This window comes from Balaenoptera acutorostrata, chromosome 15 (genome assembly GCF_949987535.1).
Source record: "Balaenoptera acutorostrata chromosome 15, mBalAcu1.1, whole genome shotgun sequence".
Taxonomy (NCBI): Eukaryota; Metazoa; Chordata; class Mammalia; order Artiodactyla; family Balaenopteridae; genus Balaenoptera; species Balaenoptera acutorostrata.
Genome location: NC_080078.1, coordinates 37,679,265 through 37,696,239, shown reverse-complemented (window position 1 = coordinate 37,696,239; position 16,975 = coordinate 37,679,265). Strand labels below are relative to the sequence as shown.

The window sequence follows — 16,975 nt, the reverse complement described above, 5'->3', positions numbered from 1 at the left end:
AGAAGATAAAGTGGTTAGCATTCTTTGAGGATAAGGTATTATTACTTTGTGAGGATTTAAATAAATAGAAAATAAGAGTTGTTGGGAGGCAGTTGAGCCCAGTGGCCAAGAGCAGGGCGTCAGTGTTGTTCGGGGCTGGTTTTGAGTCCTGTGCTCTGTAACCTAGTAACTCTGTGACCAAGAGTAACAAAGTCACTGAAGCCTTGGTTTCCTCATGTAAAGAATGGAAATGGTTGTAGTACCTATTGTTTGAGGCAAAATCCAATACACTGCTCTTAATATGCAGTAGTGGTTATTGACGTAGTATAATGTTGGATGTGGCTTGGTGTGGGAGCCAGAGCAGTGTCTACCTTGGACTTGTCTTTGTGTCTCCTGAGGGTGAGAGTGTCTCACTCTCAGAGTGGGGTAGGCAATTAGCAATTTGCAGCAAAAGTCCTGAGGGGGATACTGGCATTTTGACCCAGCAGTTACGTCTACTAAGAATTTATCCTAAGGGAAGAAGTAAGCGTGTGCCTGGATTGACATGCAGGGCCTTGTTCATGAGGTAGAAGTCTGGGAACCACTTCAGTGTCAGGAGGGAGCTTGATCAATACATGGATCTATAGACTCTAGGCTTCCTCCAGTGGGGTCCTCTGTAGCCCTTACAACTGAGGAAGGCAGCAATCAGATATCAGGAGAGCTAGACAGGGTACACGATGATACACTGGTAAGTGAAAAAAGTGAGTATCAAAACAGCGGCAGCCTGGACCTCCCCTGGTGGCGCAGTGGTTAAGAATCCGCCTGCCAAGGCTGGGAACACGGGTTCGATCCCTGGTCTGGGGAGATCCCACATGCCACGGAGCAACTAAGCCCGTGTGCCACAACTACTGAAGCCTGAGTGCCTAGAGCCCATGCTCCGCAACAAGAGAAGCCACCGCAATGAGAATCCCGCACACCACTACGAAGAGTAGCCCCTGTTTGCCGCAACTAGAGAAAGCCTGTGGGCAGCAACAAAGACCCAACGCAGCCAAAAATAAATAAATGAATAAATTTAAAAAAAAAAACAGTGGGAGCCTTCTGAGGGATATGGGTTACATTTGCCTTTTTATTGGTTATTTATTTATTATTAATTAATTAATTAATTTTTGGCTGCGTTGGGTCTTTGTTGCTGGGCAGGGGCTTTCTCTAGTTGGGGTGAGCGGGGGCTACTCTTTGTTGCAGGGTGCGGGCTTCTCATTACGGTTGGTTTCTCTTTGTTGCGGAGCACGGGCTCTAGGCATGTGGGCTTCAGTAGTTGTGGCACGCGGGCTCAGTAGCTATGGCTCACGGGCTCTAGAGCGTAGGCTCAGTAGTTGTGGTGCACAGGCTTAGTTGCTCCGCGGCATGTGGAATCTTCCCGGACCAGTTATTGAACCCGTGTCCCCTGCATTGGCAGGCGGATTCTTTTTTGTTTTTTTCCAACAAAAGGTTTTATATTTATTACTGAGTTACACAGTGAACAGTGGTGAGGAAAGATCAAAAAAAGAGGAGAGAGCCATTCCATTTCTCCCATCAAACACAGGCAGCTGTTCCAGACACTAGTGATGTTATGATACAGTAAGATGCAATTGACATTGATAGCATAAATGTGTGCCGCTTCATATGTGAGGCTCCTTATAGACCCAGCTTGGTTCTTCTCCAATGTCTTCTCTTGGAGTTGTACCTGATTTTATTACCAGTTTTCATTCGAATCCATTGGGGAATGGGACGATTCTCCTTTTGTTTCTTGGCCAGGAATCGCTTGATCCTGAAGGTCTTGTGAGAAGACATGGCGAGGAGCAAATTCAACCACACATAGGATGGGGGATGAGAAAAGAGCGGCAGGCGGATTCTTAACCACTGTGCCACCAGGGAAGCCCTAGACATGAAAATTCCTTAATAAGAGTAAGCACCAAGTGAATGTTCGCAGCCATCAGTGCTATGCAACAATTAATTCTGGCCAGTGGGATGAGGGATTCACTTATCTTACTGTTACTTCTCTGTATTGTCTAAATCATTATTTTAAAAAATGAACATGTATTTCTTTTGGAAATAGAAAAAAAGTTATTTTAAAATATGCAAACCTTCAGGTAGCAAGGCGATTCTAATTTTGTTTGAAACATCTTAGAACAAAGTGAATGAATGAACTTAATGCCACTGAACTCCAAAATGGTTAAGATAGTAAATTTTATGTGTATTTTACCACAATTTTAAAAAGCAACAATATCACCGTCATCAACAACAATAACAACTACCAAAAAATTCAACATCATCATCGTCAACAACAACAGCTCCAAAAAAATTTATAAGCAGAGTAGAAAGTTCTGAAGGTGTCCCTGGGACTATTAGCAGTGATGAGATGGGATTGTTTTCTGCCTTATAGCTATGGCTTTAGAGCCTAGATTTCCTTCCGCGAACACTTCTTAGTTTTGCAACTAGTGAAGTTGCTCCTCTCGATGTTTACTCAGAGCCCCGCTCCGGAGTCGAAGCTGCACGGTTGGAGCCCAGCCCCACTCCCCCCTCGGGGCCGACCCCAGCGAGCCTCAGTTTTCCTGTCCGGCAGCGGGGATGACAGCTCGCCCGGTCCCGCGCCCGGCCCCACCCTGCGGCCCTGGGATTGGCTCGCGCGGGGTTCTCCCCCAACACCCCGCGCCCGAGGCGGGGCCGAACCTCTCCCGCCTGCCGGGCCCCAACCCGGAAATGCAGCTCGGAGGCGCCGGCTGGGCTGGCCGGGGCAGCGGCAGAGCGACGGTGAGTGTGACCAATGGGCGGCGGCGGCGGTGCGGCGGAAGTCCCGCCTGGCGTCGCGCGGGGGCGGGGCGGCGCTGGGGGTGGCAGGCCGCGGGGCGGGCGCAGGATGCGGGCGGCCATTGCTGGGGCTCCGCTGCGGGGAGGAGGACGCTGAGGAGGCGCCGAGCCGCGCAGCGCTGCGGGGGAGTCGCCCGTGCAGACGCGGGGCCCATGGCCAGGACCACCAGCCAGCTGGTGAGTGCGCGGCAGCCGCCCGGGCGCGCCGGCCCGTCACCCCGCCAAGCGCGGCGGTCGCCGGGGCCCGGCGGGGCGGCCCGCGGTCCCGGGGGCCGGGCGGCGCCTCACCTGCGGCGAGCGGCTGGGCCGGGGACCGTGGGCGCCGTGGGGGCGCCGCTTGGCTGCTGCAGGAAGCTCTGGCCCGGGTGAGGCGGGCGCTGGCCCGGCGGGGGCGCTGACAGGCGCGCGGAGGGCGGGGGAGGCCGGGGAGGTGTCACCGGCCCGTCGCGGTGGAAGTGCTTGGAAAGTTTGTTTTCGGCGCGGCGCGGCCTGAGGCAGGCCTCCGGGGTCACCTTTCGTTCTGTCTGCAGAGGAACCGCCCCGGGCCTTCACCTGGGACGGGGTCCCTGTGCCTCCGCTTGCAGCGAAAGCGGGACGTGCGAGTTCTTGCTCGAAGCACCTGATGCTCGGGCCCCTCCGAATTCTCGGTTGGGGTGGAGTCTGATACACTCGGATATGCTCCTTTCCCGGCCCGGTGGGGCGGCGTTTCGGTGCTTCTCATGCCTCGGGGCTCCGCTCCGGCACCGGCATCGGTGTGATGGGAAGCCTCCTCGAGGCCGGCCTTGAAACCACCACCGCGGGCAAGTGAGCGTGACCGGGCGGAAGGATTTTAGGGGGAAGGAAAGAGATAAAGCACTTGTTGGGTTAAATGTTTTGCTGCAAGTATCGTTAGTGTTTCTGTGTTTTTTCTCTGTTGCTAAAAGTATCCCTAGTGTTTTTATGTTTGCCCTCGGTTAAGTTCGGGAGTCTTGGGAAGATGGTTTAAGGATTTATACCTTGTATGCGAATGTGAAGAATGGAAGAATGTCGAGACAGCTTGCAAAGTCTGGTTCAAAAGGCAAATCCCTTAAATGAGGGAAAACCCAAGAAATTTACATTACCCCTTATTTTCCACGGTAGCGGCTGTTAATCTTTCTGAGGGGTCATGGGCCCTTTTGAGAATCTGACCCAAGATCTGAGTCCCCTCCTGAGAAAACCGCACGGCTTTACTGAATTTTGTAGTTACTTCATAAGGCTCTTGATCCTTCTGGAGCTGGTCCGTGGACTTGAGGTTGAGAACGCTGCTTTGTAGAGATGGGTGATACTCTGAAGTCTGAGAGGAGGAGGACCTGTTCAGTTGAGAAAAATGGTGAAAGGCCAAGGGATGTCTTTGACTCTTGCGACATGTGTGGTTGTACCGCGGGGTGCCTGGGCTAAAGCGCAAAAACACGAGTTAGGCTGCTTGGCGGACCTCCGTGGCGGCTGGGGCTGACAGTGATCATGGAAGTTTGTAAGACGAACTTTCACACAGTGATGCTATTGCAGTACAAGGTGTGCGCTCTGATGGCGTCCAGGGGAAGAGGAAGAGCATATCGTGTCATAGTCTTGGTAGTTCCATGTGATGGACACTTGACATCTGGAGTTTCTTTGCAGAAGGCAGCTTTTTAGTACAAAAAGACTGGAATCCGGTGAGAAGAAATGAATTACAGAATAAAGGATGGACCTCCCCATCAGGAAGTGAGAGGAACTAGGCTTTTGTGTTTTCATCAGCTACATTTGTCCACATGTATGTGAGAATATGCTGTATTTCCCATCAATAACGGCAAAGATGCCCCCAGTAGTGGATTTTTCATCTGGGGACAGATAGATTTGCACTGTTCAAGTGAGTTTGCACCTGGATTTTTAAGGTGGCACTTTAGGAGAGGCCCCGTCCCAATTACTTTCCCGCTTCTTTACGTGTGTACCGGCAGCGGGGGAGCAGTATGAGTTGGGAAGTCTGGAAATGGCCCAGCCCAGTTTGGTACTACGGTGAGCCAGAGGCTGTCAGAACCATTTATTGAGCACTTACGTCAAGGCAGGCACTTTGCAAGATAGCTCACACCGTGTTGCTTGACTTCTGTCAAAAGTGTTGTGAGATAGGTGTCGCTCCCATTTTACAGATGCAGAAACTTCAGTTTCCACAGTGCAGAGAGGTTAAGGACCTGCCTAATATATAGAGTGCAGTTTGAACCCACGTCTGAGCGATAGCAGAGGCCTGGGTGCCACCCTGCCCCTCCTGGGAGGGGCGCCCTGAGGGAGGGTCGCAGCCCTCTGTCTGGGGAAGTCCTCAGTGCCACTGCCCAGGACGTCTTCCTGGGGGTTGTGTGTGTCCTCGGACTGCCCTGTGGGAGGCAGGAGGGACATCTTCTCGTGGAAGGACAGCACACTTAGCTATTTCTTTGGGCAGATGGCTGAACTCTGTGACCCCTGGACCCTGTTTCAGCCTCACGCTGTCAGAAAGCAGCTGTTTGGAAAGAGGCTCTGGTCCCTCCTTATTTGAGGGCTGATATTCTGAATGGGTGAGGTTTGGAATCCTTGCTTCTTAAAAAATTGTGCAACGATTTTGTTAAAGGTAAAACTGTTGATTAGGGAGAGTGGTTCCTTGCACACTCTAGGGTGGCTTTTGCAAGGGTGGCTGCATCTGTGTGGGAAGCCAGTGGGGAAGGCAGAGAACTTGGAAAGAAGTGGGTTCTGATTTTCACACACCCTTTTGGGGAGCTTCTCATGTGGCCTCGTGCAGTATGATGTATTTGTGACGCCCCTACAGCACTTACTGAGCCGAGTCCAGAGGTGGCAAGGTGAGGTCCCTATACTAATAAAAGGTGGAAGTGTAGGTTTGTTCTAGTCTTCTGACATGCGTTTTATAAGAAGGATGACAGCAGCAGCTTGTGGCGATATGGGATCTGAAAAGAGGCCTTGGGCAGCTCTTCAAAGCAGGACTTGGCCTCTAGGCTGCCTTTTTTTTTTTTTAGATATGTAAGATACATTTATATAATGATAAGTGTAATGAAGAACATACTACAGGATAATGGGTTACAATGACGGGGGTGGGGGGCAGGGTGGACTGGCGGTGGCACTTGAGACTTGAGTCAGTATACACAGTCTAGGCTGCCTTTAGCACAGGTTTGGGGAGGAGGAAAAGGCAGCTCCTGGGTGGGTCCCCCTCGTCAATCTGTGCCTTTGTCTGCTGAGCCACCTAACGCGGGGTTTGGGTGCATGTAGGGCAAGTGTGTAATGAACTGGGAAGCGCTGCAGAAATGAGGGGGTGAACAACGTTGGTCCCTTCTGAGTTGATGGTGTGAGGAGAGCCTCCACTGGCCCTACATTTTGTCCCTTCCTGAGGAGTATCTTCTTTGGAAACGGACTTTGATGGAATCCCACGTGATACTTCACTTCTGTGACTATGGAGCAAGGAGCCACTGCTGAGGAACACTTGATGCAGAAATGACTCCCTCAGCAGGTGTGAGGGTTGGGGCCAACGTGTGCGTGCTCTGCGCCTGCCCTTGTGATGACAGCTGGCCATAGGGGTGCGGAGCACAGTTGTTTTGAAGGCAGGTTCAAAGGGCAGATCACCGGGGAGGAAGTGCTGGTGTGGAAACTGTAAGTTTTGGACATGTGTTGTTAAGGCCTTTTCAGTAGTGCATTCTTCCGTAACTGGATTGCATTCTTGTTCACTGTGATACCAAACCCTTTAAAAAAATAACTTAAATATTGAGAACCAGTCGTGTATCCAGTCTCTAGATGAAACAACAGCCAGAGTGCATTTTCTCAAGAGCAGTGGGGAACATGTTCTGATGATGATGTCTTAGAGGAGAAAGACCTGTTGGGTTCATGGTGGTTCTTGGCGGGGGGTGGGTGGGGGTCTGTTTTCTGTGCTCGACGGTGGTTGCATTTATATAGTTGCATGAAGTCTGCTTCCATCCTCTTGGTCTAGAAAATTTTTCTAATTTAAAATGGAATTTTATTATTTATTATTTTTTATTTGGCCACACCGCATGGCATGCGGGATCTTAGTTCCCCGACCAGGGATTGAACCCGCGCCCCCTGCAGTGGAAGTGCAGAGTCTTAACCACTGGACCGCCAGGGAAGTCCCTAAAATGGAATTTTTATCCCAAGAAATTCCAAGTTGTTTTGAATGTGTTAAGAGAGAGAGTTCATTATAAAGCATTTACACTTGTGGGCTTCAAATCCCTTATCAGAGCAACTGATTCAGGTTTCTGTTTAAATAGTTGGATTACACATAGGCTCACAGAAGCGAGAACTGACAGCACTGCAAACTGTGTGTGTGAAAAAGAGGGACAAATCTGACCTTAGCAGCTCATGACTGGGTGCATGGCCCACAGAAGAACAAACAAGTGTGGTTTCCATCTGGAGTGTAGTCGAGGGGCCTGATGAAGGTGAGCACATAGTTCCTGGTGGCCTGGTGACCTCCTCTATCCTACAGATAGGATTGTGTGCCCTCTGTACCAGCCACTTGCAGCCTTCGAAATATTTAAAGATGTGGTTTGAAGGTATGTCTGGAGGTCCCTGTCTTCCGCCTGTTTGTGGAGCTGGTGGCAGGTCTGCCCACACTGGAGAGGGCTGATGAGAGGCTGTGTGTGTGTCTCTCCTGGCAGTATTTCAGTCAGAATCTATCTGGGTAAAAGCTTATTTAACAATGAATTCATTGTTAAAGTCTCATTCTTCAACCTGTTTTTCTTTTTTGGAATTAATTTTACTGCAGCAGGAGTTGTATCTCAAAGTGACAGCCTAATATTGGATGCTGTCAAAGAAGGTTGATAAGATTCGCCGGGAGGCTTGAAGCCGCATTGAAGTTCTCCTTAGTGCTTTGACCTGCAGTGGAAACCTGTGGGAAAAGGGGCTTGGAGTTAACTTTTCTATCTTCCCTCCCTGTTTCTGGAAGATTTGGGAAAACAGGGGCTGCAGTGGACCTGGGAACTCTGCCCCGTCCAGGGGGAGAAGGTTTACCTTGCAGACCTTGCTCTTGCACCGGGCCTGAAGTGCAGTTGGTTCTTGTGCTCGACGGTGGCGTGGCTGTGGACGCCCTCCTGCAGTGAAGGAAGTAGTTATGTCTGGAGGGGGATGGCCGCACTGCGTGCTCATCACACGCTCTCGCCTGTGGGGCTGAAAACATTGACACATTTTTTCCCTAGTTTTCCCTTTCCTGGTGAGGAAGTGAGTTGCTAGTGGGGGTCCCCAAATTCCAATGCTCCTGTGACTTCCCCTGCTTTTCTTGGCGTGTCACTTAGCTCCTCCTCCGCGAGCATCACTCAGTTGCCCGTGCCATGTGGCCTCTCTTCCCAGCCTATAAAGCCCAGGACAGTGTCCAGGATGTTCTTGGCTGCCAGGTTCTCCTCTTTAGGCCCTTCCTCTTTGCCTGAAGAAATTCCCCTCAGTGGAAACACACCGGCCTCCCCACCCCCTGGCTGTGAAGCCTTTTCTGGCCAATCAGCTTCTTTGTGTCCCCCCTACGGCCCTTTGGTCCGCATCAGCTTTTGTTATATATTCAATGTTTTGTTTCTCGAAAACAGGTTCTGTACCTTGTTATGTATATATCTCTCTAAACTTGGAGTCTAGATGGTTTCTGTTACTCTTTTTCACGCTTTCTCTTCATGGTTCTCATACCCGGCATATTTTTTTTTTTTTAAAGGATTTTCTTATTTATTTATTTATTTATTTATTTATTTATTTATTTTTGGCTGTGTTGGGTCTTCGGTTCGTGCGAGGGCTTTCTCCAGTTGCGGCAAGCGGGGGCCACTCTTCATCGCGGTGCGGGGACCGCTCTTCATCGCGGTGCGCGGGCCTTTCTCTATCGCGGCCCCTCCCGTCACGGGGCACAGGCTCCAGACGCGCAGGCTCAGCAATTGTGGCTCACGGGCCCAGCTGCTCCGTGGCATGTAGGATCTTCCCAGACCAGGGCTCGAACCCGTGTCCCCTGCATTAGCAGGCAGATTCTCAACCACTGCGCCACCAGGGAAGCCCATACCCGGCATATTTGTGACAAGCTTGTCTTACCATTTTTGCTACTTATTAACGAAGACATCTCTGAATCCTGCATGTGTATTCTGACTCCCTGTGTTCAGAGCTGTATATGTTTGAGGGATGGAGGGTCTCATCATAAACTGTTTGTTGCTTAATATGAAAGCATTCCAAACTATGAAGAAGTCAGATGGTTAAAAACATGGTCCCATGTACCATTTCTTCATTGTCTAAGGAAATATAATTCAAAAAATGGATGGCTCTTTTTTCTCTATATATATTATACCACCTACCCTTTTACCACTTTTCAGCCCTTGAAAGGTTGTATTTGAAAGCCATTGGTTCCTTTTTATACTATAGTCCTTCCTGGGAAGTTTTGGTGATCAAATGTCAGGTTAAATCTGGATTAGTAAGTGTTAGTGTCAAGCATACAGTATTCTGGGCTGAGGCTCTCCATGTTGGCACTGCTGCCCTGCTGTGCCAACAGGCAGGGGTGAGCCCTGCCATGGACCACTGTCCTCATGTGGTCAGACCCTGAGTATCTAACTTGTAAAAGAGCCAGAGTCGGCTTTGTGGACCCTGCAGGTGGGCCCTGAGGATCAGGATGACCCTAGCAGATTCTCTGACCAGAAGCCAAGCTGCTTTCCCCTCATGACGGAAGCAGCCACCCTGCTCTGCGGTCCCTTTGGCACACCTCTCTTTGCTGCTTTGGGTAAGATCAGAGAGAGCTTTTCCCAGCCCTTGGCTTTGCTCTAATTTCTAAGAGTGTCCTGTCTTAAGAGGAGCACATGCTCTGTGGGTGTGTGCAGTGCCACAGCTGTGCCCCTGGCTGTGAGGGGCTCCACCTTCCTGAGATGGTTGTGCGGCTGGTGGTCCTGGGGGATCCCAACACTCAGTGTCTGAGCAGCCCACCTTGTCTTGGGTTTTCCTGCCATGCACCTGTGCACGGATGTGGGGTGAACGAGTCTGAGTGAGAGAGCCACCAACCTAGGAGGAGGGCGGGAGTGGATGGGAACTTCAGACCTAAGTGTGTGCCAGCACTGGCCGTGAGCAGTGCTTCTCCTTTGGGAAATGGTGGGAACAGCCCAGTCTTTGGGAAAATTGCCCGAATACTGGCTCTGCTCAGGCATGTTCTTAGGAAAGTCTGATCCGTGGCAGCTAGGCCCTGGGGAAGCAGGTAAGTTAGCAAGCCAGGAAGCTTGATAACTGCTCATTTCCGGGGTCCTGTCATTATTAACCGGCTTCCTTCCAGAGGGTGAGCCCTTAGCCATTCTGCATTTTTCTCTCAGAGTGGCCTGTGACTTAGCCTGGACTGGAGACTGAGAGAATAAACTGTTTCCTCAGTGCACAGTCTCAGAAGCTCAGCCCATACTACCCTCTTTTTCCATTGTTAACTCATTTTTTTCTTCCTGCAGTTTGGCATTTTTCTTTCATGGGTTTTTTTCGTTGGTCAAAATTATAGTCTGCTGACTGTATGTACATAGCTGTTATTATCAGATATACAGTTTTAAAGTTGTGCATCTAAATATAGATTTTATTTGCGAACACATTTATTTTCATTCCTAGAAAAACAAAACTCATACAATCTAAGTGCTTTTTTTTTTTTTTTTTTTTTAAATCTTAGAAAACTCTTTTACCCAGAAGCGCTGGCACTGAGCTTTGTGTTTCGGGGGAGTGGGGGGTGAGGATGGTCAGGTGGTGAGTTAGGAGAAGAGGCATCAACAGAACAGGGCTCCATGCTTATGCCCTGAAGGAATCCTTGGGTGAAAAGGACCTGATGTGCAGCTCAGTGGGTGGGGGGCAGCCTACGTGCGCACTCTCACCCCTCTGTGACCCCGTTAACCATGGCCCCGCTTCAGGGGCTGAGGGGAAATGGTCAACAGTGCGGCCAGAAGGGAGGGCAGTGCTCAGCCAGGAGGGGGTGGCTGGCCTTTGTAGGGCTGCTGCAGTGAGGAACACAGAAGAACCTGGCCCCAGGGTGCACCGAGCAGGGGGGCTTTCATGGCAGGGGCAGCCCGGAGGGCAGGGGAGAAGGGAAGTGGCTGAGTGTGGAGGAAGTTCAAGGAGGGAGCGCCGTTTTGTGTGCTGGGAAGACCAGGTGGCTGTGCTTGCCTAGTGCTTTCTCGGGGAGACCTGCTGTGCTTCCAAACACGGATGTCTTTTGGACAGTGCATGATGAAGGTGGTGGTATTTGGAAATTTATACTGAATTTATTCAGTGTCAGGTTTTTTTTCCCTTCCTTTCAAGTGTATTATTTTCCTTCAGTAGCCCTATATTTTTCAAATTAGTATTCAGTATGGACTCTGAGTCAAGTTGTTTTTTGTTGTTTCGTTTTGTTTTTGGCCGCGCTGCACTGCTTCCCTGAGCAGGGATCGAACCCGTGCCACCTGCAGTGGAATTGCAGAGTCCTAACCACTGGACCACCAGGGAATTCCCCTGAGTCAAGTTTTTAATGACACAGGATGTTTTCAGATGCTTTAAGTTTGCTTGAAGCTATCAAAATAGCCTCCAAACAAACTTATTTTTAAAATAAACTTGAGGGACTTCCCTGGTGGTCCAGTGGGTAAGACTCCACATTCCCAATGCAGGAGGCCCGGTTTTGATCCCTGGTCAGGGAACTAGATCCTGCATGCGACAACTAAGAGTCCACATGCTGCGAGTAAATGTGCCGCACGAAGATTGCGCATGCCACAACTACGACCTGGAGCAGCCAAAATAAATAAATAAATATTAAAAAAATAAACTTGATTTTTGGAATAACTTTAGATACATAGAAAGGTCGCAAACACAACACAGAATTCCCATAATACCCATCATCCCACTTCCCCTAATGTTAACATCTATACAACGCTGCCACATCTGTCAAACCTAAGACTTCAACATTGGTGCCACACTATTGACTGTACTGCAAACCTATTGGGATTTCCTCAGTTTCCCCCCAATGTCCTCTTCTGTTGCAGGGTCCCATCCAGGGTACCACCTTGCATTTGGTTGTTGTGTCTCCTTGGTCTCCTCTGCTCTATTACAGTTTCTCAGTCCTTCCTTGTTTGTCATGAACTTGACGCTTTTGAAGAGTACTGGTCAGGTATTTCATAGACTGTCCCTCAGTTTGGGTTTGTCTGATGTCTTTTGTTGATGAAACTGCGGTTATGGACTCAGGAAGAATCCCAAGGAAGTTGGGTGCCCCTAGTGCGTATATCAGGAGTGCCTTGTGTCCACGTGACTTATCACTGGAAAGATGAAACAAGATTAGTTCTGATTGACTGGAATTAGGCCTATGGCCCTGCTCTGCTCTCTGATACTTGCTGTTTGTGTGTCATAGGATGACCACAGTATTTTTATTTTGGGAGGGAGCTTCATGCTTACCCAGTTGGATCCTTCTGGTTTCCAGATGAAGACACTTGGGACTTGGAGGGCTTCTGACTTTTGTACCAGGTCAGAGCTGGCATGGGGTCCAGGTGCCTGCCTGCTGTGGCCACTTTCTGCAGGCATGGACGCTCCCAGGACACTGTGCAGGGACAGAGATGTCCCCAGGTGCCGAGTGAACCTGAACCCACTGATAGAAACGCTTTCTAATTGGGGAAGGCCCGTGTCCCTCCGGAGTATTTGGAGGCTGCTATTTGTGATCTAATTAACATTTGCCGTCATCTGCTCAGGTCCTGTGTGCTCAGTCTCTTTGTGCTTTCTTTGCAGGTAGGAGGATAGATCTGTATCACCTGGTCCTTGTGAAAGTAGGTGGTTAGCTTTGGTACGTTCTCTAGCTTTTTTTCTTTCAAGTGAAGCTATGGTGTTGTTTACTGTCTAAAGATCTTGAGTCACGGCCTGACTTGTGGGCTGTTACTTTGAGACTTTTAGATTGAAACAGCACAGAGTTTGGAGTTTCTTCTAGCCCAGAACTCTGAAGATAGGCATATTCAGGAAAGTCATGAGTTTGGTTTGTTTTCCCACCCATCTATGGATTTGCCCCTCCAACGTCGTTTCCATATGACCACAGCAAAAACAAGACAGTTATGAAGGTAGGAATTGGTGGGAAGAAGGACCAGGGCGCTGGTATAAGGGCAAAGCACTATGAAGAAAATGACGGAGAGGGCTCCTGGCAGCAGCAGAGAGGCCTGAAGGCATTGAAGTCCCTCCCTAGGACTGACTCTAGGAGTCCGGAGGCTGTTTACGTGTTTGGGGTTGGCTAAGAGAAGGTGAAATAGAGACTGGACTGGCCTGGCCTGCTCTTCTTTCCTTCCTCCTCCTCTCTTTGTTTCTGGTAACTGAATTCTAAGTTGGTGATTGGTGGAGGTGTGGATGAATGTCATGCTAGACAAAATAGATCTTTCTCTGCACACTGATGATGTTGTGAAGCTCTTCTGTAGGAGTTAGCCGTTAACAGTGGGACAAAGTCTCTCTCTGTCTCAGTTGGCCATTATTGTTCCCAATAAGAAACTCGTTATTCAGAATTTGCAGATAAAGGCCCAGGAAAGGAAAGCATCTGTTAAAGGAGCCTTTTCAGGTGTCAGGATAGGCATTCTTAGTTAGAAATAAGCTGGGTCTCTCTCCTTCCGTTGCAAAACCATGTAAGTTTACACTGCTGGAAGGGTGTTCCTGCCAGATGATGTTGATATATATGGCCAGTGGCATTCTGGGCGCTGGTTTGTTTTTCTCCTATTTCAAAGAGAGAGGAGCTTCAGAGGATTAAAAACCAAAAGTCTGACCACATTAATCTGGCTTTTTTTTTTTTTTAAACAGGATAATCTGTTTGGGTGATTAGAACAGTTATCCATATCACTGTGGTTGTATGTTTATGTGTGGGAAACACCAATGGAGGGTAAACAAAATCTAGGGCATTTTAGGGAAGTTCCAACAGGTCCGTTTGCTGCTTTCAAGGATTGTGCACCTTGCTGGGGGAGGTGCACAAGCTGTGGGCCGGCAAGGACAGATTACAGTGCAATCCCCACTGAGGTTGAAGGACACAGGAGGAGGAGAGGGCATGGCTAGTGGGTTAGTGTCAGCAAGGGGAACGTAACGGGGCTGCTGAGGATCCCCAGCGCAGAAGAGGGGAAGGGGGGGCTGGAGGGGAGGGGTTGGGAGGGCTGGAACCCTAGAGAACGGTTCTCATTTCATTGAAAGTGCCCATGTGCTCTAGATTTTATTTTAGCCGTTGACCTTTCAGTCTTGGAGGCTGAGGGAGGTTTCCTTTAAGGAGCTGGGGTTGGAAGCTGGAGAGTGGGAAAGAGGAGCCCCAGGGTTCAGCTCCTCTAGGTAAAAGGGGAAACAGCTCAGTACCTGCTGGCCTCACCACATCACTTAACTTTCAAGATAAATTGCTTTGGATCAAGTTAGGTATCACTCAGATTCACGAACTAGATTGCAGGGGAAAAACGTTTGCTGAATGAGTTTAATTCCCAAGGAAAGATTCATATTTAAGTGGTGTATAATTAATGTGACTTGAGCTTAGAAACTCAGTTTTTCTTAGTTGTCAAGTTTAATATGTTATATTATTTTAGTAAAACAGAAGGCGAGAGCTTGTTGATATTATTGTTTTCTGACTAATAATAGGTTTTACTGAAAAGCTTTTTTACTAAAGCTTTTAATGCATATTCTTTCTAGATTTCATCCAAGTTATTTGGCTGTGAAACAGAATCTTAGGTATATGGATTGGAGTGTCTTTGAAGTGCTGCTGTTTTGCTGCTACTGCTCTAGGATGACAGGCGTTAAAAGCAGAAATAGGATTTCCACACTGGGCCCCCAGTGGTAGTTAATGATTTCTTCCTCACACATAGGATCTGTATCTAAAAGATCCTGATTTATTCATCTACTCATTAGCAAATACTTTTTATACATCTCACGTCTTTTCTGGATGAATGAACTGATGGACCTGGAAGGAAGTGCAGAAGGTCTCTGGGCCCCACGTGGTATCACCAGTGTCTATTGAGGACTTAGTGGCCCCTGTGGTCGGTGCGCCATTGATAAGGTCCCTCAGAGGCCCCCACCGCCTGGAGCCCCTGTGCTGCATCTGCTGACCCTCCTAGGTCAAATTTCATCTCTGCAGCCATCAAGGTTAATAGTTACCAGGAACCAACTGGAAGATCTATCTTTTCTTCACCCAGGGGTCATCGTTTCCTTTCTGTATTTTTAAAAAAATCAAATTGGGACCCTGACCGTATATCTGAGACAGTTTTGTCTCCTGCTGTTTTTCACTGAGTGTTTTGCATGAGCCACTTCCAGTGGTTGTGTGGTACTCCCCACTGTGGGTCAACCATGAGTAGCCATTGTCCTGTTGTGGACGTTTACATAGGCCGTTTCCAGCTGTTTGGAGTAATTTCTTAATGAATGTTTTCATAATATAAATCTTAGTATGAATTTGACTGTTTCAACTAGATTCAGTGTAGCAGAAGTTGGCAGGTCAGAAGGACTTGAGCCTAAGATGTGATATGGGAGTGGTTACTGAATGCTTCCCAGGAAGGTCCTGCCAATTTGGGGCCCTACTTTCTTGTTCCCTGGGTCACATGGAGTATCAGCATCAGACATACCCTCTACCAGCTGGGGAGGGTTGAGAGCGAGTTTGAATCTGGCTTCACTGTTGGGCTTTTGACTTTGGACAGGGACCTGATATGTGCCTCAGTGCCTCCATCTGTGAAAAGGGATGCCAGTGGTCCTTACCCCCAAGAGTTGTTTTGAGGTCTGTGATAATATGTGTGAAATGCTCAGAAGTGTGCGTGACAACAGTAAGTTCTTAATAAAAGTTATTTTTAGAAGTAGAAAAATGACAGTTCATTAAGTTCCTTTTAAGCAATATTATTTACAGTTGTATCTATAAAGGGTGTATATTGAGAATTTAAAACAAACTTGCATGTGCCACCACCCTGTTTTTTTTTTTTTTAGTTATTTCTGAGATATACATTTTAAAGTAATAACTAGGATTATGACTTATAACATTATACCAGAACATATAAGATTTTTAGAAATTTCATGTAATGTCTGAAACATTTATATTAACGTATTTCCGTACAAATAACCCAATGAAAGTTTAGTATTAGTTGTTTTGTTTGTTTGTGTTTTTATACTGCAGGTTCTTACTCGTCATCAGTTTTACACACATCAGTGTATACATGTCAATCCCAATCGCCCGATTCAGCACAACACCATCCCCACCCCACCACAGTTTTCCCCCCTTGGTGTCCATATGTCTGTTCTCTACATCTGTGTCTCAACTTCTGCCCTGCAAACCAGCTCATGTGTACCATTTTTCTAGGTTCCGCATACATGCGTTAATATACGATATTTGTTTTTCTCTTTCTGACTTACTTCACTCTGTATGACAGTCTCTAGATCCATCCACGTCTCAACAAATGACTCAATTTCATTCCTTTTTATGGCTGAGTAATAGTCCACTGTATATATGTACCACAGCTTCTTTATCCATTCGTCTGTCGATGGGCATTTAGGTTGCTTCCATGACCTGGCTATTGTAAATAGTGCTGCAATGAACATTGGGGTGCATGTGTCTTTTTGAATTACGGTTTTCTCTGGGTATATGCCCAGTAGTGGGATTGCTGGGTCATATGGTAATTCTATTTTTAGTTTTTTAAGGAACCTCCATATTGTTCTCCATAGTGGCTGTATCAATTTACATTCCCACCAACAGTGCAAGAGGGTTCCCTTTTCTCCACACCCTCTCCAGCATTTGTTGTTTGTAGATTTTCTGATGATGCCCATTCTAACTGGTGTGAGGTGATACCTCATTGTAGTTTTGATTTGCATTTCTCTAATAATTAATGATGTTGAGCATCTTTTCATGTGCTTCATGGCCATCTGTATGTCTTCTTTGGAGAAATGTCTATTTAGGTCTTCTGCCCATTTTTGGATTGGGGTGTTTGTTTCTTTAATATTGAGCTGAATGAGCTGTTTATATATTTTGAAGATTAATCCTTTGTCCGTTGATTCGTTTGCAAATATTTTCTCCCATTCTGAGGGTTGTCTTTTCCTCTTGTTTATGGTTTCCTTTGCTGTGCAAAAACTTCGAAGTTTCATTAGGTCCCATTTGTTTATTTTTGTCTTTATTTCCATTACTCTAGGAGGTGGATCAAAAAAGATCTTGCTGTGATTTATGTCAAAGAGTGTTCTTCCTATGTTTTCCTCTAAGAGTTTTATAGTGTCCAGTCTTACATTTAGGTCTCTAATC

The 16,975-nt window shown here is 47.8% G+C and overlaps 1 protein-coding gene across 6 annotated transcripts in view; it reads left to right on the top strand.

The window, feature by feature from the left end:
- Positions 1-2,834: 2,834 nt before the first annotated feature.
- The window catches only part of PDPK1 (3-phosphoinositide dependent protein kinase 1), an 81,544-nt gene continuing 67,403 nt past the window's right edge, over positions 2,835-16,975 (top strand). For 4 of the 6 annotated variants that reach the window (XM_057528526.1, XM_057528524.1, XM_057528525.1 and 1 more), the window contains exon 1: positions 2,835-2,982. In XM_057528526.1, the coding sequence (XP_057384509.1) occupies positions 2,959-2,982 (24 nt within the window). In that variant the 5' untranslated portion in view covers positions 2,835-2,958. The remainder of the gene's footprint in view (positions 2,983-16,975) is intronic. The other 2 variants (XM_057528522.1, XM_057528523.1) reach the window with 2 other exon arrangements.